Source organism: Podarcis filfolensis (assembly GCF_964270895.1).
Source record: "Podarcis filfolensis genome assembly, chromosome: 9".
Lineage (NCBI taxonomy): Eukaryota > Metazoa > Chordata > Lepidosauria > Squamata > Lacertidae > Podarcis > Podarcis filfolensis.
The window spans coordinates 28,198,098-28,224,653 of record NC_139610.1 but is presented as its reverse complement, the minus strand read 5'-3'; the positions used below and the strand labels follow the sequence as shown (position 1 = coordinate 28,224,653).

The 26,556-nt window shown below is 41.3% G+C and overlaps 1 protein-coding gene across 1 annotated transcript in view; it reads left to right on the top strand.

Moving 5' to 3' along the window:
• The window catches only part of WWC2 (WW and C2 domain containing 2), a 112,405-nt gene extending 86,685 nt beyond the window's left edge, over positions 1-25,720 (top strand). Inside the window, exons 15-23 of the mRNA XM_083631057.1 lie at positions 2,985-3,177; positions 5,350-5,514; positions 7,245-7,411; positions 8,721-8,919; positions 11,219-11,380; positions 16,810-16,902; positions 18,223-18,465; positions 20,439-20,566; positions 22,578-25,720. Of these exons, the coding sequence (XP_083487183.1) occupies positions 2,985-3,177; positions 5,350-5,514; positions 7,245-7,411; positions 8,721-8,919; positions 11,219-11,380; positions 16,810-16,902; positions 18,223-18,465; positions 20,439-20,566; positions 22,578-22,644 (1,417 nt within the window). The 3' untranslated portion in view covers positions 22,645-25,720. The remainder of the gene's footprint in view (positions 1-2,984; positions 3,178-5,349; positions 5,515-7,244; positions 7,412-8,720; positions 8,920-11,218; positions 11,381-16,809; positions 16,903-18,222; positions 18,466-20,438; positions 20,567-22,577) is intronic.
• The last annotated feature ends 836 nt before the right edge of the window (positions 25,721-26,556 follow it).

The following is a 26,556-nucleotide window of genomic DNA, read 5'->3' as shown; positions in this document are numbered from 1 at the left end:
GCTGTGGGAACCCCCCTTTCTGGTTGCTTATCTTTCATCACCTCCCCACAAACATACTCCCCACAGACATACCAAAATTCAATGATCTTTGCTTTTCTGAGGAAGCTGGGTTCAAGTTGGATCCAGTAGAATTATTTAAGGGTTTTTTGTATTCTGTAAAGGTTGATGTCTTATTTCTGGATAAATACTCACATAGTCTTTAAGAAGATAGCGGTGGTGGAGGAGGAGGGAACCTAACGGATGCAAGATTACACTTTCCCCTTCACACCAAAGCCCTGCCATGTGACCCCGTCCTTATTTTTCCATTCCATTTCACCTTAGAAAGTTGGGTGCTCCTTCTCTGCGTCACAGAAGCACCCATCTTCTTTCTTTGCCAAGCAACGAACAGTGCCCTGCCCCACAAATAGACAGGAATATAGGGAGATATTTTTAATACCTGTGAGGTTTCAAACTGTGCCTATACACAACTTTTTCAAAAGGTGGTCTCAGAGCTATAGGTGACCCATCTAAAGTGTCCCAGCACCTTTTAAGTTCCTGTTGCTTTTTGGCCTTACCTAAAAAGGACACAAGTGTCTATAGTTTAGCAAAGCCCCATGCATGGTATATGCCTGGATTTTTCTAACTATCAATTTGACAGGCAAGCAGAAAGTCTTCTCCAGAAGGAGCTGACCTTAAACTGACTATACCTTTTGAGTTGTATCTGAGATTCATATGCTACCTGGAGACCATTTTAAACATTCATTGTATGTGTGTAACGCATTTGCATTTCAAAGGGAATGGAGTTTCACCTTCTCACTTGATAAGCAGAGCAGCACCTTTTTGCGAAAGCATGAAATGCCTCTTTTACTGGGAGCACTTGTTTCCGTCAAGGTAGCTTAATTTGTGGAAATATTTATGTACTAAAAGGCTGCTTTCTACATCGCAATATGGTCTGGGAGTGCTCCCACAAGACTTAAGCTGTGTACACATTACCGCTTACTCTTGCTCCAGCTCATTCCCACCACTGGGAAACCGAGTAAGCATGACAATAAGCCACAGTCCATAGGTATCTTGTAGCCTCTTGAGAAATATTCCCAGCCTGATGCACTTTCCCTCAAACCAGCTTTCACCCAATTAGAAAATGGAAGCTGCGGTTAAGCAGAGGTATGTACAGTTCTGGATGCCATTGCATGTGCACAGGTAACAGCTTCGGCGAATTGGGAGTTCAGCGTGGGGAAACAAACCAGGTAATAGGCATCAAGTGACGGCATCCCTTCCCCCCCTCTGGTTTGTATAGAAAAGTGAGAACAGGACTTGAAACACAGCGGGGAGAAACAACCTCACTGTGTTTCAAGCGACTAATGCAGTGTTTCCCATACTTGGGTCTCCAGCTGTTTTTTTGGACTACAACTCCCATCATCCCTAGCTATTGAGGGCAGTGGTCAGGGATGATGGGAATCGTAGTGTGAAAACAGCGGGAGATCCAAGTTGGGGAAACACTGTCCTAATGTGTACATGGCCTTAGGAAACACAATGTGGAACAGAGAGCGAGAGAGTGCTCCAGCTTGGTTTTTATTTTATCCCTCCCTGCTTTGTTTTCAAACACGCAGTGTTGTGCAAGGAGCACTCCCAAGTTGCTGAGCTGTATTGTGGGATGAAGCAATATTACGAGCATTTCTTTAAGCTTTAATTGTGTGCTTGTGGCAAATAAACAAAAGCAGCTGTTTGGGGATAGCAGGACTAGCTCTTTTCCGAACTGTAGATGTGGATGGGGTTGATAACTGTAAAAAAACTGGACCATAAAAAGATTGGTTGACATGATTATATGAGTTGAAGATACCTGAGGGAAAGTCTTGGGATTTTTAAAATTTTATTTTAAATAATTTCTTTGCCACTTTTCATTTAAAAATAAATCCCAAGGCAGTTTACAACAAAATAATAGTAATGAGACCATAGAAATGAAATAGTGAAGCTCCACAGTTACAGTCCCATGGTTGCTAAAAGGTGGCATCAGGAAACGCTTGTGCAAAAAGATGGGTTTTTGGTTTCACATAAGATAAATAATAAAGTGTCTGTGAGAAAGGCAGCATTTGTAAATAACTAACTTTGTAGCATGATCAACAGAATTGTTCCAGAGATCTGCATTAAAAAATAATAATAATCCAAGAGCAATATGAAGAGAAAGTGGCCTTTGAAGTAGATTACTGACCTCACGATTTCAACTGGTCATTGGGGTACAGGACCAATAACAGAAATGTTAGTGGGAATTGGACAACTTTATATGAAGGATTGAAGATTGTGGAAACTCCTTCTGGCTGCTGGGGATTGTAGTCACATACAGCTGGATTTACACTGACATTTCATCACCTGTCACTGGAAACGGTCAAAACGAATTGTGTGGAGGGAGAAATGACAATTTGTATGTGTGAACCAGCACTCAGAACCTGCTAAATGCTCTTAATATTTCTCTCTTCTCCTCCATTTTCTGTCACTTATTCTCCTTAACTTCTGCATTTTAATCTATGTGTCAGTATTCTGTTTACAATTCACAATGTTTCATTTCACTATTTCTTATTTCAAACTCTCAAATTTCTCTGCTTTATTTTCCTAGCCCTTTTTGCATCTTTAAAAGACTTTTCCAACTTTCTAGCATATCACTATCAGGATAGTATTTAGCATCCTAACATATCCCCTGCTATTTCTGGTAGGATAACAGACTCTACAAATTCCATCTGTGATTTGTGAGCTCTTCTTAACTCCCACCCACTCTTGAGTTTCAGCATTTCCATTTCTATTTTCCTTCTTTTCCCCCTAGTTTTCCCAAAGGCGGGTTAGGTGACACACCTTTACTATTGACATATATAAGGCAGTGGGCACCGAAGTCTCTGCAGTTGAACATAAGACTTATCCAGGAATAAGACATTTCTTTTACAAGTGTTTTGCACAGGGGCTTTGGGATACTTGTTTGAATCATCTTTTGCATGTTTTTTCTTCCCACCTCCTAGGTATTTTAGAGTTGCAGTTCTTCCCTCTTCCGCTGACATCAGCTGTCTTTTCCGCACGAAAGTCCACTCTGCTGCTGAAACTCTTTTATTTAGTGAGATGTTCAGAGTAGCCATTTCCCAGGCCTCTTTGCAGCAGAAGACTTTGAGAGTGGATGTCTGCTCTGTCAGTAAAACTCGCTGGGAAGAATGCCTAGTAAGTATTCTTTATTATTGGCTTTGTTTGATGTTCTTTTGTTTTTTTCTCATGCTGATAGATAGGCCGCTTCTGAGGCATGCATTAGCAACCTCCGCAGGACTTAATATATTCATCTCTGATATGGGATGATTGTGGAATTTAGATTCCCTTTTGATCACAGTATTACAGAGGTAGACAATTTGTTCAGTGCTGAGGGCTTCATTGAAAATGCATCATAAGCCTGAGGGCTGCAGCTAATATACATATTTTAGACACATGTAATAAGCATAATTTGCATATGGTTTTAATCGATGTAGTCAATGGCAAGCTACAATGAGCTTTGCAACAAAATAGTGAGCTCCAAGCATGGCAGCCTTTGGTTCAGCCTCTCAACTCAATTTTTTACATTTCAGCTTAGAAGTTGAAAACAGTAAGAAATTTTTTTTGGGGGGGGGGATTTGCTACTATTTGCATTTTTTCATCAGATTCTTCTACATCTCTCTCCAGCTGTGACAACTAGGAAATTTAATGAAAACCGAAAATCCTTTGTTTCTAGCAGATATGCAACCCACATGGAGTAGTTATCCCTTTGGCCCTAATTTTTTTTTTATATCTTTAGGTTGCAGGTAGATGGACAGGGTTCAGTTTTTGTTGCTTTTATTTTGACTTCCTGTCACATTCACAGGCTGGGAGGGGATGATGGAAGATTGGAATTGAGCCTACTAAATACTTAAATGCCAAACAGTTGGTGCAATTGTTGTGCTTTCAGGAAGCAAACTTTTGTCTACCGGACAATGTTTTTGTTCTGTGGCTATGGAGAGAGGGAAATGCCGCTCCGCAACACAAGCACACAGGTTTATTTATTTTGAGAGGGTAGAAGCACTGGAATGTATTTTACGTTTGTGACACCTGTTTTCAGTCCATGGCTGACACGATTCTGTCTTACTGTGGCTCTCAAAAGCCCCATTGACATGAACAAGAAACACACGAGTTAAATACTTAAAATACAATTTTGGCGCTGATGCAATTTCCTGGCCTACCTTTTATCTTGATATCTGACAGCATTGACCCACAACACACATCAATACAGAAATGATGTGCAGCCTAGAAAACTGCAAAGCTAGTAAGTTTCTTCCATTCGCCTTTGGAAGAAGGTCTACTAAAGTGCCTTATACCAAATTGTTCCATGGAGCCCAATATTGCCTACAGACAATCTTATTCCAAGACAGAATTTCTCATGCCAGGGAATTGAGCCTGGGAACTTGTGCAAGCAAAGCATGGGTTCTGTCACTGAGCTCTGGCTCCTCCCCTACCTCAGTGGCAAAGGTGCATCAAACAAAATGGTCACATCCCCCCTGGATAAGAGCACCCTGGTAAGAAGCTGATTGCTCTGTTTTTCTTTGTGTTTCTCACGCTATCATTGCCTCAGTAACCATTCAGTGGATAATAGTATAACGGAAGCATATTGATTAATAACCATGGACACTGCTAGAGTTTAAAATGATGGCGCCTGAGGCATGTTGCGCAATAGGGCTCTTCAAGCCTCCGAATAGGAGCCTCTATTTTCTTTTCTTGCATATAAAACCACATTCTTTCCTCATGATGGACTGATGCCAGGGTTTGTTTGTTTTTTTGCCCCAGGCATCAACTTAGTACTGTTTCTTGCATGGATCTGTTATATTTGATTAGATTTACAGAATTTAAACTACTATATATATTTATCCTTGTGGGTATGCATTGTCTGGTCCTTAATATTTCTAGATTACAACACACACACACACACACACACACACACACACACACACGTGTCTCCTTTAAATCAGGTTGTCCCCACATTGAGGGAAAACACAACAGCAGCAAAAGACTGGCTGTTACCAACCAGTGAAGAAGATCTGGGTCCCAGGGCTTAGTTGGGACTCCTTTTGTAGAGTCTTTCTGAATCCCAGTTGCTTGTGGGTTTCCCACAGGTAGTAGTTGCTGTGAGAACAGGATTCTGGGCTACTGAAGATGGGCCATTGTCCTGTTATTATGTAAGAGGTACAGGAAGTTAGAGGTATTTGAGGAGCCATGTTGACATATTTGCATTGTTTCATCAGGGATGGGGTGTTGTATCTATTAAAATTACTATTATTTTTTATTGATTTGATTTTCTAAATAACCAATGAATTATCATTTCACATTTCTGTGCAGGCTGGAACTCAAATAAGCCTGGCAGACTTGCCATGTTCGGATGAGACTTCTACTCTCTGGTATAACTTGCTGGCTTACAAGCAGATTCCTAGGAAAAAGAATAAGGAACTAAAGGAGGATCCTGTATTTGTACCAAACAATCAGTCGCCTGGCTCCTTGGACCTGGTAAGCAATGTGTGATGACTTCTGAACAGGAGACTAGAAAAATAGAAGCGGCAACGGTGAAGCAATTGTACTGTCTAATTATTTGCTCCCTCCTGCTGCTTTTGTTAGCTGACTGCCATATGGCCTGAGTGGAGGTGTGTAATTTGGCTTCTGAGAACCAAATCTACCTTGTAAGGGGGGAAAAAACACCTGCAAGCCGCATGTTACCACATTAAAAATTCCCTGTGCATAAAAAACACAACGCTAGCTCATCATGGAGAAAGCTTAGGTTACTTTCCACAGTGTTATTTGTTTTGTTTATTTAACAAAATTTGTATTGTATTGTATTGTGTTCTTTTTTAAAAAAAAACACCACTTGTAAGCAGTTTGCAAGAATATAAAATAAACATTAAAAATGGTTGATGGAAAACAGTTAAAAACAGGCATTAAGATATTCAAAAGATAATTAAAATCAACAGAAGCCAAAGAAAAGCTCAAAACACATTAACCTCTATGTGTCTGGATAGGCTTGCCTAAACAAAAATATTTTAAGCAGGTTTTGAAAAGAGCACAGTGATGGTGCCTGTGGAATGTCAATAGGCAGGGACTTCCAAAATGTAGGCCCTGCCCACACTAGAAGTTGGACACCTTGCAAGGCCAGAATGAGGATTAAGGGGCACCTGTAACAGTGCCAGTTCCACAGGTCGAAGAAGTAGAGTGTGTGCATATGGCATGAGGTGTTCCTGCCAGTAAACTTAGGGCTTTATATACTAATAGTAACACCTTGAACTGGTAGCAGTGCTGTTGTTTTTACATGGAGTTCAGTTATTCAGTCCACACATACACACACACCTTCTGCCTGTACTTGGACACCTATTCTCAGCTACAAATTGCGCAATTATAGTGGGCCTGCTTGGATTATCTTCTTTCCTTGATCTGCTATTCTATGCGTGATAAAAAGTAAGAGCATATGCTGCCTACCTGGCATGCGTAGCCTTCCTGAAACATGTATAACATTCTTAAAGGCACATAAAATCCATCGCACACAGGCCCGATCCCATGATTGCTTCCTAGATTTTACCTGGAATGACAGCTTACAAGATCCGGGCCTTCCTGCATTGGATTTAATGAACATGTTGTCTTTTATGAACATTATGTTCATGTACGATTGTCCCGCTTCAGCAGCGTGGGAAGGGAATGAGCATTCCTGTTCGCTACTACAAGTCGGGGAGCAGAGCCAGAAAAAGTTGTAATCTTACCTGGCTGGTTGACATTTATGAATGTCAGATACTTCTGTAAAGTTTGCTTTTGCCAGCTATGCATAAATGGCAGCTAGTTTTTTGCAGCATACGGATAATACGTAATTTTGCACCAAAGAACCACAATATATTTCCTTTACTATATCCTTTCTGAGATAGTACATTTTGGTGGGGGGTATAATTTTCACAAGGGATGCATGAATTCTGAAGTCACATGGAAACCTGGTGTCACGTGAGCAACCAAATATGCTCGGCTCTGAGTTTCTCATGATGTTGCCCTGCTTATGTTTATGTGTTCCCGCATATGTTTTTGTGATCAATACATTTAATCAACACCTTTTCTGAAAGGTGGATTCCGGTAGAGTCTCATTGGCAATGCCAGTGTAATTGACAAAGGCATTGTCTGTTCACATCTATTAATAGGGCAGATTTTATAAGTAACATCGCTCAGTATGTCTTCTAATGTAGATCTGCTTCCAATGTCTCTGTTAGGATGCTGTGTCAGCATTACTGGAAAGGACATCAGCAGAGCTGCAGGCAGTAGAACAAGAGTTGGCAGAGGAGGAAGATGAAGAAGATGAGGAGGAAGAAGAGGAGGAGGAGGAAGAAGAAGACGAAGAAAAGGGTGTACAGGAGCCACAACATGTTGAAGAAGACTGGTAGGTTGATTTGTTTTTGGTTTTTTTTAAAATACTATTATTTATAAAGCAACATCAAAAACAAGGCTGATCACTGAAAGAAACTTCTGCTCACCATCTGCTCCTCGTGCATGTAAAATTAACTTCTTACCCTTTTAGACCCCTTGGTGGAGAACTGCACGTTTCACTTGCTGTTTTCCCTACACCAGTTTCCCCAGTGCTGAAGAGAGAAGCTGTTTTTGTTTGTTTGTTTTAAACTTAAGTAGCATTTTGTGTCTTGAGTGGGAAGTGCAGCAGGAATTATGAATGGCATATCCGCCACACACGCTTCCACCATTGAGTCTGCACACAATTAAGATTTCCAGGAGACCCCCACCCCTTGGAATCCCAACCCCCATTTCGCCTGCCAGCCCTGGCACCACACTGTCTGCACATGAGAAGCGTATTTTCAGAGGGGAAGCCTGGTGGACATGCATTGGCTCTCCCCATGAGTTTGTGGGTGGACAGCGATGCAGCCGGAAGGCAAAGGCCTGCTCTCTCTCTCTCCTTAATAGCACAGAAGCTAAGGACTTAAGGGACTACAGCCCACTCTCCATGTGTAAGAACCTGTGAGACCTTTTGGATCAGACCAAAGGTCCATTTAGTCCAACATCCTATTTCCCTCGGTGACCAGTCAGATGCCTATAAGCAGGTTGTGAAGGCACTAGCCCCTCCCTTTTGTTTTATGCTATTTAATGACATAAAACAATGAAGATGGGTATTATCTCTTCTTTGGAGCCAGCCTTGCATTGTCCACAATAAATGTCGAATTTGGGTGATTCATCTTTCAGTAGAGATGTTATTAAATGTGGATTAATTGCCTTGTGTTAAGATCTCACGTAAAAAAGAATTAATGCAGGTAAAGTGCCCCCCCTTCATGTTAATATAATCTTGATATCTGTAGAGAATGTGAAAAGAATTAGTCTGTATTTGCTAGTTCTACATCTGCTGGTTAATAATCATGAGAAAGGTATCTTGCATCTCTCCATTAGAACCATCTGTGGATGTCAAGCGTACTGCGCTTTTGTCAGAATGTTCTAAGGGAACCGATTTGCAACAGACCTTTCTGTTTTTCTTGGAGCGGATGACTAATATAATGCATTCACATGTCGGATCATGAAAGCGTTGTACTGAAATTCTAATCTACTTCTGGCTGAGATAATGTGTCGATAATAATATATCTTTTGTACAAGGTTCAGATCCCAGGCATGCCAGTGTTTTTTCTTTTTCTTTCCTCTTTGCGGGCCTTGTCAGTTTTCAAGGGTAAACTTGGGTTACTTTGTTCTCACAGGCTAGGAATGCTGGCAGAGGCATCCAGTGAGATTGTGACAGAAGAAGAGGACAATGTTAAAGGGGCAGAGGGAAGCAGATACTCAGATGACAACAGATTCTGCCTTAAACTGGTAGAGGAAGGTGAAACCAAGCACAGGGAAGACAGAAAACATGCACACGCGTGTCACAATGAGCAAGCAACGGCACCACCCATACTGGTGAATATTTTAGATTGTTTCTCTAATGCACTACAAAGAAGACACTGACATCCTGTGGCTGTGTTTGGTCGAGCAAGGTGGTGTGTTTAAAGGCAACAGTGTTTGTCATAAGGAATCTGTTTATTGTTTTCAGCCCTATGTTAATAAATGAAGGCCTGGTTTGCATGTAACATTAAACCATAATTCAAAGCAAACCATAGTTTATGAGCACATAGCTCCACTGGAAAACAAGCACAAGCTGGAGTCTGGCTTATTGTGGTGCCTGGACCCTGTCACGTGGTTTGTTTCCTTCCAAACAATGCACAATCAAAAGCCAAGGTTTGTTCTCATGGTTTGGGGCAGTGCACCAGGAGTGGGAGGGGTCTGCATGCGGTGAGCACCAGCACACTGCTTCTTCATGTTATATTTTTATGCACGAACCTGGCCAAAGTCAGCTCAGCATTTAAACTCTCCATTGATTTCTAACAGGTTCTGTCCCCTCTGGCAAAGTGATCCTTTTCTTGTTTTGATATACAGTAAAGGGGAAAAGCAGAAAAGAGATTCTTAAGTCCTCAAGAAAAGCATTCAGCTTGCTAGTTAACATTTAATGTTTATTTGGGAGATTATTCATGTTTAATAATGAATGTATTAAATATTTAATAGGCTATTTTAATGTTTAAGCTATACTTGCATACACGGATGGTTTAATATTTTTGTTTTTGCATTTGTTATGAAGTTTTAATAATAAGGGCTCAGCGCTTCAGAGCAGTGCAGGAGAATTGTGTGTTGTGTGTTTAGGTTGTAAGCTTTAGTCAAAGAATTGGTGGAATTAAACAATGAAAAAGCACTTTTGATCAACTAAAAAGGTGTCTCCCAGTTAAGGAGGCAGTACCTATGGGGTGGGATCCAGACCTGCTCTTCTGTGAGCAGAAGGACTCCTCCTATGGAGGTCAAATGGATCTAGTGGACACTCCCACTGCATGAAGTGGATTCTGCTGTGGCAGAAGGAGTGGGAGAGTGATTTTCACCAATTTCCCTTTCCCCTGCAGTTCTGAAAGGTCCTCCAACCCTCTGGATCAGTTTTTTTTTTTATTATTGCGAGGGTAGGGGGAGAGAGATTGGCAGGGAAGAGAAAATATCACCCCAAATCAGCTCTGCCTCTTCCGCTAGTTTTCAGAGTTCCACTTTATGCAACACTGGATCCGACCCACTAAAAACAATTACTTTAATTACAAAAATTATGGCTGGCAGGCAGCATCTTCAAAGAGGCACTCCTCTTCCTTTTGCATTAAGGAATGGCTTTGGAAGCATGTGAGTACAGTATCTGTACTTTGATAAAGCATCTTCTTGCTCTGATCTTGAACTGCAGCCTGATTTTTATGAATGGCCCTGACTGCTCTCCTTCCTCTTTTTTTTTTTATTTTACTTTCAATATAAACAAAGTGATCTCCAAGTACCAGATGATTGTTCCTTTTAAGCACCACAGCTGCTCCTTTGGAAAAACCAAACAGAAATAGAAGATCTTGATAAGACCTCTTGGCTATATAGAGTCTTGAGCAATATCTCAGAATATGTTCATTGGCTAGAATGTTTGATGCCTCCTTACCACTGATGGCCTAAGTTTCCTACATTTTTTATCATTCCAAAAAAATAACATACACATTTAACAGAAAACCTGAAGGATTGGTCCACATTCTTGTAGTACCCCACTGAGAATTTTAGCATAATTCACAAGAGTAGCCAGTTCTGGTTACTTCCATCAGTTTTTCTAAGACTTCAAATTTAAGTAAAGGGAGGAGTTGTTGTTTTAGAATAGGAAATATGTTATTTCTCCAGTATTTGTTTCACCACCTCTAGTGAGGACAACAGCATTCCTGCAGTTAGCAAACGGTAGGCCTCACTATAAGTGTTAGTTTTAAGCAGACAATATGACTTCATTAAAATTGTCTCCAGCTTTCATTCTCCTGCAAGGTTTTTGTTTCCATTAGTAAAATCAGAAACTTCTAACCTGAGGTCAGCCTTTCATCCCTTGTTTCAGCCTGAGTCACAAGCCTTTAATATCAAGTACAATATGAGTAGGGGAAATCATTGTTAATTAAGATTCACATACCATTCAGGCAGGTGAGTCTGTGATGCTTTGTGCAGTAAGATTCACACGTGTCCCACATCGAAATAGTACCTTCTGCCTATTATTGCTGAGTGGTGCATTGGATTCTTTGTCTTTATCGTAACTAATTTGTGCCAGAATGGGAGGGGAAGCAAGCTTCGTGGGGAGTTTTTGGTTTTAAGGATTGACAACAATGCACAATATCCTCAACAGGTTGATAAGGAAACGAACACAGAAGACAGGGGTGAGGGTGTGGCTGTACGACCCAAGGACAGAGCCGGCCTCAAGTCTCAGCAGCATCCCTTTGTCAGGAACAGCATGATAGTGCGCTCACAAACTTTCTCTCCAGGCGAGCGGAACCAGTACATCTGCAGGGTAAGACAAAGAGTGTTCTCCGCGAGGTCCCATTAACTAAAAGACTCATTTAACTTCTTTGGCAGTAGCACGCTACTGGCAATGAGCCATAAACTGACAACCCGGCATCCATCTCTCAGCTGCTAAGCTATAGCAAGCTTGTCACTCTTGCCTGTGGACTTTAGAATTTGCTGCTTGCCATGAGCGAGCCTGGAGCTTGTTGCTGCTGTTGACATCCCCCTCACCCCACCCCACTGACATAAACACATTCACACTTTGCTACATAAACAGTACAGTGGTACCTCGGGTTACATACACTTCAGGTTACATACGCTTCAGGTTACAGACTCCGCTAACCCAGAAATAGTACCTCGGGTTAAGAACTTTGCTTCAGGATGAGAACAGAAATTGTGCAGCAGCGGCGCGGCGGCAGCGGGAGGCCCCATTAGCTAAAGTGGTGCTTCAGGTTAAGAACAGTTAAGAACGGACCTCTGGAACGAATTAAGTACTTAACCCGAGGTACCACTGTACACACTTACTTAGGAGACAGGCTGCACCCAGGTATTTAAAGCACAAGGCTTCTGCCAAAGAATCATTGGCACTGTAGTTTACCCCTCGCAGAGCTACAATTTCCAGCACCCTTAACAAACTGCAGCTCCCAGGATGCTTTGGGGGGAAGTCATGTGATTTAAATATACGAGGGTGCACACAGGCCTCAGCCTGAAGTCAGTAAGGCTTGCTTCCAAGTGTGTAGAATTACACTGTAATTCCATATGCCAGGAGTGGGGGGCCTTTTTCAGCCTGAGGTCTGCATGCTCTCCTGGGCAGCCTTCTGGTGTCTGTGTGCCAATGGTTGGTGGTGGTGGGAGGCCCAAAAAATGAATACAGGCTAACACACCTAACTTCATATGTATACTACTGGAGTGTGAACTGGTGGTGACTGATCTGGGAAAAGATATTGAGGCTGTAGCAGATGACTCAGTGAAAATTTCAACCCATTATTCAGCAGCTGTGAAAAAAGTGGATTCCATGCTAGGGACCATTAAGAAAGGGATTAGAAATATAACTGCCACTATCATAATGCCATTAAACAAAGCTATAGTGCAACCACACTAGGAATACTGTTCCAGCATCATAGAGTTGGGAAAGGTGCAAATAAGGGCAAGCAAAATGATTATAGGGCTGGAGCAACACCCCTGTGATGGAAGGCTACAGCACCAGGGCTTTTTAGCGTAGAAAAAAGGCAAGTAAGCGGGGAGGGGCTCAATGAAAGTTTATAAAATGGTGTGGGAAAAGTAGATAGGGAGACATTTTTCTTCCCTCATAGTACTGGAATTGGGGAGCTATCCAAATCAAGCTGAATGTTGGAATACTCATGGCAGACAAGAAGTACTCTTCACATGGCAAAGATCAGCTAAGGAATTTAGCACCACAATATATGTTCATGGCCACCTGCATGGATGACTTTAAGACAAATTAGTGGAGGATAAGGTCATTGAAAGACGCTAGCCACAATGATTATGTGCTGCCTCCAGTATCAGAGGCAGTGTGTCCAGCAGGGCTGCTGCTATGTCCTTAAGTTAGCGGACCAGTAGATGCAGTTCTTACCTCTGCAAAGCAGGCGACATTCCAACCACACAAAAGCAAAGGTTTCTACACCACAACCACCCCACATGCACACATCTGCCCGTCCAGGCAGGCAAGCAAGAGGCATTATCACAACATAAAGACACTTCCCAGTCAGGCAAAAGCTTTTGAGGAGGGCCAAGATTGTGTGCGATGGAGATGGGGAAGGGCTTGGGAAGAGTCCCAGTGGCTGGACAGAGATGCCTAGATGGCTGCATTGGCCTCCCCTCAAGCCTAAGATAATCTTGTCTCTTTTTCCTGTGGTGACCTCTGCTAATGCAATTGTTTATATGCAACATGCTGCTTCTGAGAGATTTCTAGGAGCATATAATTTTGAAATTAATATATGCAGTGTGGAAATGGCACATCCTCTGACAGTGCTGTTTCAGAAATACCTTTTCTGGAAGAAGCTGTATCAACACAGTTTCCATGGAGCTCCTTTAGTTCTGAAGCAACAGTTTACACATTATCATAGTAGTGCTTTCAGACAAACTGCTCATGTGAAAACTGAGACGGTAGAGTTACATGAGAGACTTGCAAACAATCAGTGACTGAATGTATGAATATTCAGTTCGGCTTCCATTACTCTGAAAATCGCTCCTTATCCTCCCTTCCAGTTGTAGAGGGTTGAATAATTTCTGTCTGGTTCTGAAATGCTAAATATCTAAAAACTGGATGCTAAACAAAGCCTTGTTCTTCACACTTCATATAATATCATCTTTTAAGCTGTTCTTTCCTAAATTGAACTGGGTCTTCATTTGGGGTGTGAAGGAAAGCTATTGTAATGTATAAATCAAGACCCCTACATTTGAAGTGCTAGTAACTTTGCATCATGGATACGACAATTTCAAAATGGCAGCCATCTTTGTGCTCGAATTGTGGTTAATTTTTTGTTCAATCTGTCCCTCCCTCTGTCTGCGATGCCTAACTGGACTGGCTTTTCTCAAATAAAACTTTGAAGGCTTGAGCCCCCTCAGTCTCAAATCCAAAGGAGGGACTAGGAGAAAGGTGGCAATGTGGTTAAAGTAGCTACTGGCATAGCATGCAGCCATACCTAAGAAGTGGGCGCAAACACTTTCACACACAAAATGGTGAATCCTTGAGACAACCCAATTGGAGGCCCAACGTGAATGAACAAGAGGTAGCAAAAGGCCTGTAAAACTCTACATTGCCTTGCCAAAAAGGGACACTTGGCATATATATATTGCCATATATATTGGACACTTGGTGATTCCCTCATTGCGAGAAGTAAGGTTATAGGGAACCAGGCAGAGGGCCTTCTCGGTAGTGGCACCAGCCCTGTGGAACGCCATCCCAGAAGATGTCAAGGCAATAAACAACTATTTTACTTTTAAAAGACAACTGAAGGCAGCCCTCTTTAGGGAAGTTTTTAATGTCTAATGCTGTATTGTTTCTAATATTCAGTTTGAAGCCGCCCAGAGTGGCCGGGGAAACCCAGCCAGATGGGCGGGGTACAAATAAATAATAATAATAATAATAATAATAATAATAATAATATATGCTGATAAACACTTGATCTATCTTGGTTGCCTTTACACAATCCCACTAGCTATCTCATTCAGACTATTAGCCTTTACACACTTGTGTGTGTGTGTTCCAATCTTATGCCCTCCTTTAGAGGTTTCGCCCAGATTGAACATATATCTAGCACTTTGGGAACTAGGTCAAAAGTCTCTACTAAAAGAGTTTATTTTACCAAACTGGGAAATGCAGTTCATCTACCATGATTAATTCCTAACAAATCTATGTTGGCTGCTACTGATCGCACCATTTACCATTAGATAATTGCAGGTTGTTTTAATATATTTTTTACTATTTATTATCCATCTTTCTTTAAAAGTAATAATTCTGCAAATCGTATAATGGGAAACTGAGCTTTTGATTCTGTTTGTACCTCTCCATATGCATAAGTGACATTTAAGCACTAATGTATGGCATTATCATCCATGATCGCTTAACAGCGTACTTCCTAGAGTAGGAAAACTAATGTCTCTTTGGGGAGAGAGAAACCTAGATCACAAAGCTATTTTTCAAATGCTAGCTACATCAGCGTATTTTAAGACTCAGAACTTGTTAATTATTGAAAATTCTGTGGTATAATTCTTGTAAATAATGTTGTTTAATATGCCTTCTAGAAGAACTGAAATGTATATCTTGTATGTAGTTTCTTTTCATTTAAAGTTTAATATGACATTTTTGTTTATACAATACAAAATCATTCCCTCGGCGTTACCCTGTCTTGGAATGCAACCCGTTGAGGATATACAGGAAGAAAAATGAGATTATTTGAAGGGGGTGGGGGTTAAAAGTGAGACAATCTGCAATTAGTTAACAAAACTGGAGTTACAGTTCAAAGACATCCAGAAAGTTGTTTGTTGTTCTTGCAGTGTGGTATCATTCTACGTGGTGTTTCATGGAATAGCATCGGAAACAAAGACAGGATCCTTCTCAGAAGGACCTTCAATATAAGACAGAAATGTGGAGAAACAAACATTTCTGCGTTTTGAATTGGTTGTAGTCTTAGGTCTGAGGAAAATACTCACTGCAGCAGTGGCGTAGCGTGGGGGGTGCAGGGGGTGCCAGCCGCACCGGGCGCAACATCTGGGGGGGCGCACTCGCACTCGCAGCTCTCTGCCCCTACCTGGCTCACTCACTCTCTCTCACTGCAGTGCTGGCTGTGCGAATCCGAGCCGCCGGGTCGCCGCCCACTGTGGAAGGGGTGGGTGCCAGGCGTGCGGTGCGGAGAGAGGGCGAGGGACTATCTGGGGGAGGGACAGTGCAGCGGCCGCCCAGCGCAGCACTGAGCACGGGAGAGAACCACACCAGACCAGACCAGGCAGCAGCAAGAAGAAGCTGGCAGCGGTGGCAGGTTAGGGGTTAGGGGGCGCAAATTACTTGCCTTGCCCCGGGTGCTGACAACCCACGCTACGCCGCTGCACTGCAGTCAACTGTAATAATACTAAATCATGGTTTAGCGTTCTCAAATGCAAGCAGCTTTGAGTCTTGGGCTTACATATGCTCCCTTTCCCCTCCAGGGGGAGAGAAGGATATTGGAAGCTCCCATTCCTTGTTTGCAGGAAACCAGAGTTGGCTGTTTTGTCCAAACGCAGCAAATTCCAGCCTTTGGGTTGCTACTAAATTAGAGCAGAGGCATTCAGTTACTGTTCCCAAGGGCGTGAGGAAGGAGTGCTTGAGCCCAAAGCTTGGACCTGTAATGCTACACCAGTGTTCTGTATGAACAGTAGTTGATCAAGCAAAGGTCCCAGTTTGGTGCAGTGGGAAAAGTCCAACATTATGTGTGCCTATGTAAGCTTTAAAAAAATTCAGTTTTCAGTACATAGCTTTTAATCCATTGTGCACTTTCCTGCTTAGAGCTCTGCTGCAATCTGTAGAACCTTAAAAGCACAGTGAATGAAGCTTCCTCACATTAACCAATATAAAGAGTTTCTTGGTGATCCACTGACCAAACAAAGTTTCCTTTGAAACTTTCAGACAATTTTCTGCCTTAGACGCTCGAGTTTTGAAACTTGAGGGCAGCAGAGCAGTTGGTGATGGCTTCTATGTAAACATTGTTTAATGTAATGGAATCGTGGCACTTTTCCGGTTTAATGAATTATTGATAATCAAACTGTGGCTTTTTAGCAATTCTGCATTTATTACTAATAAGACTAATGGTGAGAGTGTAGGCACCTCCATTAGTACATGTGGTAGTTACTCTTGGCAATTTTAACACTAGGAGTTGTTCCATTTCAAACCCAATCACTTTATGTTATAACTCTCTTGTCTGTTCCTTGTTTTGACAGTTGAATCGAAGTGATAGCGACAGCTCAACCTTGGCCAAAAAATCCCTTTTTGTGAGAAATGCCACTGAACGGCGGAGCTTGCGAGTTAAAAGGGTATGTGCTGTCTGACCACTTGCTGCTCACTTTTCCATTTCACTGCAAACACTTTGCTAGATTAAAGAGTTCCTTCCACAAACTGAAGTTGCTTGCTGTGGTTTATTCTCATTCCAGGAAGCCCTGGCTTCCCATTAATATTTGAATGAAGCCCAAAGGAAGTTGTGGCGCTGATCTTTTTTTTTTTTTTTAGCCCAGTTGTGCTTTAGTTGTGCTCACATTGGGGAAACAATGAATTAAGCTAGAGAACGACCTGAGTCAGAAAATCATGGCTACTGCCAACAAGCTTTCAGGTGGTTGAGAAAAGGGTACCATTTGCTGTGGGGTAATGCCTGGGGGAGTGGGGACTAAATTCCTGTTTAATTATTTCTGGGTCAGCCACTTTTTGCCTACAACTTATCCTCCACTTAGTACCACTATGAGTAAAACTCCAGGCAATTGCATTTCAGTGCCTAGTAGAGTCGATCGCCATCTTGGATTTGCCACCAGTGTTCTGCTCCCTGCTGAGCACTTGGTGGGGCGATGGTCACTGCCACAAAAACAAATTCCAGGGATGTGCTTCATGGTGTAGTACAAATTAAAAAAGGGGGGGGAGTTGAGCAAGGCAGTTGTTGGGGGTCTCATGAAATGGCACTTTGCCGCAGACCTCCTCAACCTGCCCCTTTCCCTGCATCTACTGCTTTTCCCTTCAAGGTGGTAAATACTGTCTGGGAATCCCAGATGGAGGTGGAGGCTGCAGGTACAGTAGTGGATGAGAAAGGAGTTCAGGGCCTTCCCTGTTGCAAAATTTGTCCCTAATGTGTAATGGTCTTTGCCTGGAATCATAGAGTTGTAAGGGACCCTGAGGATCATCTAGTCCAACCCTCTGCAATGCAGGAATATGCAGCTGTCCCATATCAGGACCAAACCTGCATCCTTGGCATTATCAGCACCCCCTCTAACCAAGTGAGGAAAAACTTCTTAATTTTCAGGACAACTGAAGGATAATGGAACTGTGGTATTTAGTCTGACCACAGCTTTGTGTGCGTAAATCTATACACAAAGTACATACATATGTTTAATATTATTTATTGAACTTTGTGTTTTTTTAATGAAATGTAAACTAAAAATGACTTATAATATAACATAAAAATGAAAACCTATATAAAGCTAAAGCAAAGTAAAAACTGAATACACTGATATACAGGGGGAAAGCTGTCTAATACAAAAAGATAAATAAACCTGGCATGCTTTATGTAGGTATGCTGACATCACCTTGAGAAGTTTTCATTCCTGGTTTTAAATTCATTCTTATGTTTTTGGGATTCCTGAAAACTGTAGCCTGCCTGCCAGCCTAACATGCGAAGAGCAACGCAAGAGTGCCCTGTTCGCACCTCTCTGGATTTGGAGCTGGACCTCCAGGCTTCTCGCACGCGGCAGAGTCGCCTGAATGACGAACTGCAGATGCTGCGTGACCTGAAGCAGAAGCTGGAGGAGATGAAAGCGAGAGGAGAGACAGAGCTTCCTCCACGGGTGTTAGAGGATGAAAGGTTCCAGAAGCTGTTGAAACAGGCTGAAAAACAGGTAGAGACATCAAATTGCTCATCTCTAAATGAAAGAGAAGCATGCACATGAAGGTACAATGGGATGTAGTCAGGGCTTTTTTTCTTAAAAAAATGTTTAGGGATACTCTCATTTTGGCTGCTCCCTCTCCCTCCAACCCCTGGACAAGGGGCTTGAGGCAGAGGCGGTGCTGAGAAGATGGGAAGACCCCCAGCGACAACGGTGGCGGGGTCGGCTTGAGCGAGGGGGGTGAGCGCTTGCCGGTTGGCTCTAGCCCGGCAACAGGAGAAGGAGGAGCGCCGTTGCCTCCACCGCAACTGCCCCAGACTCCCCTCCCTGGGCACCAGCAGAGAGAATGACGGCGCTCCAGTCTGCACTGCTACTGCGGAGACAGCTGGCATGTCAATCTGTCCATCGATGGTCGGGGCAACACAAAATATTTAGGGGTACATGTCCCCCTAGAAAAAAGCACTGGATATAGCCAATGATGTTGCTTAGCTGATGGTAAGGCGTCCTCAATGGAATGGGAAGGGAAGCAATTCCCAGCAGCTGCCCTGCGCCCCCGGTGCCTCTCCCTTAAATCTGCAAGTCGAAGTCACTAATGGAAGAGGAACACTGGATGCAGTCCAATGGGCTTAAGCATACCTAATTCTGTTAGGTGTGGGCTATTATCTCCCATACATAAGAAAAATGTTCCAGTTGGTATTTTGTCCCCTCACCCCCACCCTTCAACTTATTTTAAATACAGTGGTATCTTGGAAGTCGAACGGAATACATTCTGGAAGTCCATTTGACTTCCAAAATGTTCAGAAACCAAGGTGTGGCTTCCGATTAGGTGCAAGAAGCTCCTGCAGCCAATCAGAAGCCGCGTCGGAAGTTCAGGTTCCAAATAACGTTCGCAAACTGAACACTTGTTTGCGCGTTTGCGGCGTTCGGGAGCGAAAACGTTCGACTTGCAAGGCGTTCGGGAACCAAGGTACGACTGTATCTAAGTTCTGAAGTTGATTTTTTTTCTTAATACTGAGTGCATTATTATTATTTTTTGAAGAGCTAGAAATGAGAACCTATTCTGAAGTCTATAAAATTCATTTCTTACTGTTCAAGTCTATGTACTTCTATAGATCTTCAAAAGCTTGCTTGGATCATCTTCTGCAGTTTTGCAATGTTTACTCCAGAAGGCAAAGCTGTGCTTACTGTAGAAATGCGGTGTCCATTAAAATGCAAAAGTCAATAGGCACTTTAGGGCTTTTAGTGTACTAAAGTAAAAAGTTGAGACAGGCAGTAAGATACCAAATACTTTATTAACACAGCAGGGGGGCATTTAATAAAACTAATCAACATCACAGGAAGTAAATAAATGAAAGATGGTTTGGGGTGTTTGAGATATTAGACACTCTTAATTGCCACAAGGGTTTTCAAAACACTTGGCTGAAGAACATTGCCTGATTATAAAATCCAGACCATACCTGCTTCTTAGTTCATCCTAAGGACTGATTTTAAATGAGATACTGGGTGTGCAAAAACAGGCTTTGCGTGGCTTGGCATCTCATTTAAAAAGCTTTCCATCCATCTGCCAGCCTCTGCGACACAGAGCTTGCATGCCAATAGAGATGCCTTCTGGGCCATAAGCTTCAGATGCACCAGCACATGGATTAAAAGCCCTTTAAAGGACATGCCAGGAAGTGTGGAGTCCTTTTCATGCATCTTGTTTAAAAATTGGCCCCAAGTCATTTTAGCTGCGGTGCCAATATGTCTTATTTTGTAAAATGAACAATGCACAACTTCCAGCTGCAGTATGCACACCTCTTCTCTGCTTGCGAGTCCACCCTGTGTCCCATGAGCATGTTGTGTTGAAGACATTTTGTGAGGTGCGCTCTCTCTCTCTCTCTCTCTCTCTCTCTCTCTCTCTCTCTCTCTCTCTCTCTCTCTGGCTTCTCGAATCCTGTCATATCATCATTTGGTACCTGTTAGCTGTAATTTTGTTCCCTCACCAGGCTGAACAATCAAAGGAGGAAAAAAAACAGGGTTTAAGTGCGGAAAAATTGATGAGGAAAGCATCGAAGGATGTGTGCCGGTTGCGAGAGCAAAGCCAGAAGGTTCCTCTGCAGGTGCAGTCATTCAGGTAAAGAGACCCCTGATTCCTTGGAGCTGGAGAAAAATCTGCAACAGTTTCTCAGCTGGCCTTCCCATCTTATAGATGCACCTTTCTAGAATTAGTTGATGCCATGGGATTAACTATTCAATAAATGCAATTCAGATATGCAAGAAGATGTCTTCAGGGCATGCTTTGTGATGTGGTTTCTGAGCATCAGGAAGAAGGTGCAGTGATTGGAAGTGGAATCTGCAGCTCCGAGTGCTGGAGCTAAAGGCATTAATGGTTTCATCAGTAAATCTTCACCCCAGTTTCATCCATTTACGAGCCAAATGACTTCAAATAATCCAGAGGAAACAGCCAACCAAATAGACGTAGCTCTGTGATTCCCCTTGGCAGAATGCAGGTACAGCAGAACCTCTACTCATGACCACAATCTGTTCCAGAGGCCCGTCCTTATGGCAAAATGGATCTCTGGCAGAAGCGCAGTTGTGGATAGGCACATTCGGTGGCATCCCGCTTCTGCGCAGGTGCAGACGGTGGCAAACACGGTGTTTACTTCCGGGTTTGCCGCAGTCACGACTTGGAACGGGCCTAAGTAGAGCAGGATGTAAGTAGAGGTTTTACTGTAGAGGTGTAGCTGATTTTGTTTTCCCCAACTCCAGCAAGAAAACAGATGTTTTTCTGTCCAGAGAGCATGCTTGCTGTTTTTCTACTGGCTGTGAAGTTCCCTCAGCTCATGTACCGTAATCTGCAGCAGATAGAACTCTTGGTTTTTGTGGCAGGAAACTCAGGTGGTCAATGTGCATACCAAATGCATGGGGAATGACAAGCAGGCAGACACAGACATTCAGCTGCTTAGATATTTGTCCTGAGAACAAAACCTAAGTGGATTGACAGCCTGAATAAATACAGCAATGCAGATACCAGACTACCTTCCTTAGTAAGGCATGTAGCCCCAGACGAACAGAATACCATGGGGCCCTTGATAGAGGGAGGGAAGTCAAAGATTCACCCAGGTAGCCTTATTCAACAGTAGCTAAGGGAGCCATTGCAAAAGGTCAAGGGAGGGCTGAGGCCTCTGTAATTTGAGCCCTGCTCCACTAGTACAGTTTAATTAAGAATATTTTTTTAAAAAAATTATACCCCCCCCCCATCTGACTGGGTTGCTCCAGCCATTCTGGGCGGCTTCCATCACATACAAAAACATAATAAAACATCAAACATTAATAATAACAATCTGATCCAATATAAAAAGTCGCAGTAACTTTAAAATATAGTGATATTCAATAATCCATTTGAATCTAATAGTATATGGTAAAACAATCAGCAAATAATTAAACAGTTTACACTTATCATTTACAATAAGGAATTACTAATTACTAATCAATAAAAATAATGGCAAGTTTCAATGCATAACATACCACAAAACAAACAAAACCATGTAAAAGGGTCAAATTGAGAGAGAAGGGCACACAATTTATAAAATTACTTTTAAAGAGATCCCTGATCTCTTCCCAGCTGCTTCTGCTGTTCTCAAAATCATGGTCTGGGAAAGGCTCCCAGGGCTAGAGGCTGGGGCAAGGCAGGTGGAACAGGCATCTGTTGGCCTGGTGACCAACAGAAAGTCTCTCTGCCCTCACAGACTTCAAGTACAGTGGTACCTACGCTTCAGGTTACAGACTCCACTAACCCAGAAATAGTACCTCGGGTTAAGAACTTTGCTTCAGGTTGAGAACAGAAATTGTGCTCCTGCGGCGCAGCGGCAGTGGGAGACCCCATTAGCTAAAGTGGTGCTTCAGGTTAAGAACAGTTTCAGGTTAAGAACGGACCTCCGGAACGAATTAAGTACTTAACCCGAGGTACCACTGTAATCGGTTTATTCCAAAGGATTGAGTTATACAGAGATTTGCTTGGGTGGGTGGAAAATTGTTACTCAGTTCTTACATTGCTTTTACTTTGCATGTTGGAGTTCACTGTGATTTTCTTTTTTCTTTTTTTTAACCACTTAAAATGTATTTCCTCTTCTTTCTTTTTTAAGGGAGAAGATTGCATACTTCACAAGAGCAAAGATCAGCATACCATCTCTGCCAGCTGATGATGTCTAACTATGCTTCTCCCCACAACCTGTTTTTCTACTCGTTCATCTTTTTTATTTTAAGATGACAGTTTTTTGTAGTATAGTCCCATGATTAAAAAAGCCTACTGTTTTACATCCAAGCCTAGATACTGTTTGTAAAAAAAAAAAAAATACAGTACATTATGTGGTGGTATATATTATGTGCTGGTAGATTTTATATATGCATATACATATAAATATATATCTATATAAAGGCAAGAGAAAGCCTCCTCTCTCTTCCCCTGCCTAAATCTTCTACACCAGAAAACCAAAGTAGAATATTTCTGGTACATGATGCTAATTTTGTACAGTTTGTATGTATTACAGATACGCTACTTTTTTGTAAAGATGGATCAAGGAACAAAGGCTGTACCAAGTGTGTATATCCTGTTGAACTGCACTGTGTTGAGAAATATTGTGTTCAACAGGCAGTTTCGTTTCACTGTTTTTTCACGAGCAGACTGTGAAGATGGCTGTTAGGCCATGCAATATTTTTGTACAAAGTGTGATTTTTTTTGTAGCTAGCAGCAAGCACGAGCCCTCTTCCAAAACAGCAAGACTGCCTCATGCAAACAGGTGCTGTTTATATTTGTGTCACCCACAATGGAACTTTCAATGTTGAACCCAGTTCTTTTCCTTTCTGTCTTGGTATGAAGGAAGCGGCATGGGATACTGAGTTGCAGGAGTATTATTTTGTGAATGTACTGGACTTTGGGCTATATTTGGGTTTTTCCTAATGTTTTCTGCATCTATAACCTGGGAGAAGTAATATGCGGCAAGTCTGTAACCCTGAAATGTGTCTATAAACTGAAACTACCCAAAGGGCAGCTGTTTTCTGAAATGGGACTCAGGTTCACGCACAAAGTATTTAAACCTGAGCTGAAAGATAAACTGAAATATAAAACTAACCCTTGAATATAAAATAGTTTGTTTAGTATTACAGCCAGTAGCCTGTAGGAAAAGTCAAGTTGATAAAGCCCAAACAGACCCATGCAATTTTCAGAGGAATGGTTCTTAGGAAATTCATTGCTCTTAAGTACCGTGTGTGTGTGTGTGTGTGTGTGTGTGTGTGTGTGTGTGTGTGTGTGTTTCTTCTAAGAAAACTCATTATACGAAGCACTTAAAATGATGTGTTTAATTATGGCACAATAAGCATGATCAAGGTATCTATGGAATTGGAACCTTAACTTGTTTAAACAGGAATTTGTATTGATAAAAAGGTAAAAGACGATATGAATGTGCTTGTCAGAATTCAAACTGGTAACAATCTGGTTACTTTTAAAAGAGGCATATATCTGCAGATGTGTCATGTGTATATTAGCACTACCAGTGATGGGCTCTGGATGTCACCGGGAAGCACATTGCTGATCAAGTCTGAGGTCGTCACAGTGGGGCTTGGCAAAGCTCTGTCTACCTTCAGCTTGGCTGCTGTGATGAGCAGCCCAGAGGAGAGCACTTGAGAGAACAAGCAGCAGTGAGCTACTTTTGCTGAATCAGGCCTGAAATCCTATGCACACTTAGTAGAGTGCAAACTCCACGGAACTCAATAGGACTTTTGTGTAGGCATTTATAGGATCAAACTGTAAGCCTCATAAGTATTGCTTACAAAATATGGGCTTTCAGACACCATTTTGCAAGATGGCTGAGCTGTTTGGAAGCATTTTGATGAGCACAAATAAATGGCTGGTTATGTATATGAATCATAAGTGCACACACTATATATGAAATCCAGCAAAGAAACAAAAGGGCTAGAACACTGACCATTTTGCAACATTATTATAAATTATGTCATATTTTATTTTTGCCAGAATGTAATTGTCTCATTGAAAGATTAGGGGAACATAACTAAAATATGTTTGTTGCCATCTTTGGAAATCCTGATGGGGGGAAAAAACTTGTGCCTTAATTTATTTTTGTAAATCTCCCTAAGTGTTCTCTTATTATGCAGAAGTCTGTGTAATTATTCAGAGTCTTCAAATATTACTTCAAACCTGGAGGTAGTCAGTAAACTAACTGTGCCCCCTTTTTCTTTACCTCTCTTTTTAGGCCTAATCTAAACACATACACGCCATGTATTCTGATGAGGTCAATCTCTAAAAGCTAAAGTTTCAAATTGTTTAATATAGAAATGAAGTTTGACTGTTTCAGCTTCTCAGTTTGACAATATAAATGTTTGTAGAAATGATGTATAGAGCTGTATCTTGTGATTTATTTATTTTCAGTCTTATTTATGTACTGCTTAATATAGTTCAGTTCTGGCCATTTAAAATTTACGGGTTAAAAAAAAAAGCTACTGTGAGAAATGTATACAGCTTTCTGGTTTCTTAGTGGAGAAGCTGTTCATACATATACACACACAGAGAGAGAATTTCAGAGGGAACCAAAAAGGATTCTCTGATAAATCATGAATATTGGCAGAAATAATATTGTTGGTATGAGCAAAATTTATAAATGAGCAAAATTTGCTCATTTATAAAATGAGAGCAATTGTCACTGCAATAATACATCTTCTGACTTCGTCAGACTACAGTAATATCAACTCATTTTTAGGAATAAATTTTGAACTGTTCTGGGTTTGTTGGTTTGTGTTTTGAACTCAGTTTATATACAGTAATGAAATAACATTGGTGAGACACTGATAAAAAAAAATACCAGCCACATTTCATGTTATACAGATACTGCTTTTATTGTAAGATTTACCCTTCATAGGATATAAGAAACATAATAATCCTCATGTTCCCATTATCAGTATGTTAGTACAGTTCTATATATCAAATTTTAAGTATTACAGGTACAAGGCAATATTATTTTTTAGCCAACTGAACAAAGTATATAGCAAATCATTTATAGAATGAAAATCAAATTTCAACTTTTTGCCTTCTTGTTACATTTAAGTAAAAAAATGCTCAGGACTGAACTAAATATTTAATCAGGTTATATCACGAATGTCTTTCTGTGCTAATGTTGTCTGTAAACGTGCATATGTACATCACCTAGATTAACTTTCATCTCTGCACTTTCCATGTGTTTCAGTGATTTGGAAAAAAATACAGTTTTTTAACAAAGCTTTTGTGCTCATTTGTCTTCTTTTGTTTTTGTTTTTTTACAAAAAAGCCCAGAAGTTTTGATTTTTGCATACAAAAGACTCCTTGGTGTTTTTATAAGACTTGGACCATGTAATATTGGTGGTAAAGTGATCAATATTATCAATAACAGTTTGAATTGTATTTTGATACTTATCAGCATACCCCCATGTAAAATGCATGGGCTGGCAGTAATATGTGACAATGTCTGCATGATTCTGTTCTGACAGCCACAACTGAAAAATGGGATGTTATATGAAGACAGTGACCTGACTCTAAAATCCAGAGTCATACTTATGTCCTTTTTCTTAGGATATAATTGAACAAAGTTTCTTCTTTTTATGGGGGCCAAAGAAATCACTGCCATTTTGCAGAATGGAAAATTCTTTTCAGTCAGTATCATTTTTTTACTGTTCTTTTGAATGCTGGTAACTTTTAGGAATAGATTGGGCAAATAGGAACTGTTTAGTTTATAACCTTAAACTCCTGACAGTTTTTCCACGATTCCAGCAGAAACAGGAATTCATTATGTGACAAATAATTTGATGTTATGCAATATCTCAAGTTATGTGATAGGCAGCTAGTTTTGCTAGTTTTGCTCTGGTGTCCTTTCTTCAAGCAATTATCCATTCATCACAGATGCTAAAATTCTCTAAATTTTGACTTCTTCAGGCAAAGCTAAAGGAAAAATATTAACATTTTTTACATAATTCTTCTTACATAGTTCCTTCTTGGAATATTCACATGGTACTGTTGGCACCTTGCTTCAAATCATATAAAACCCAAAGCTATTCCAGCCTTGCAAGTTATTAAACACC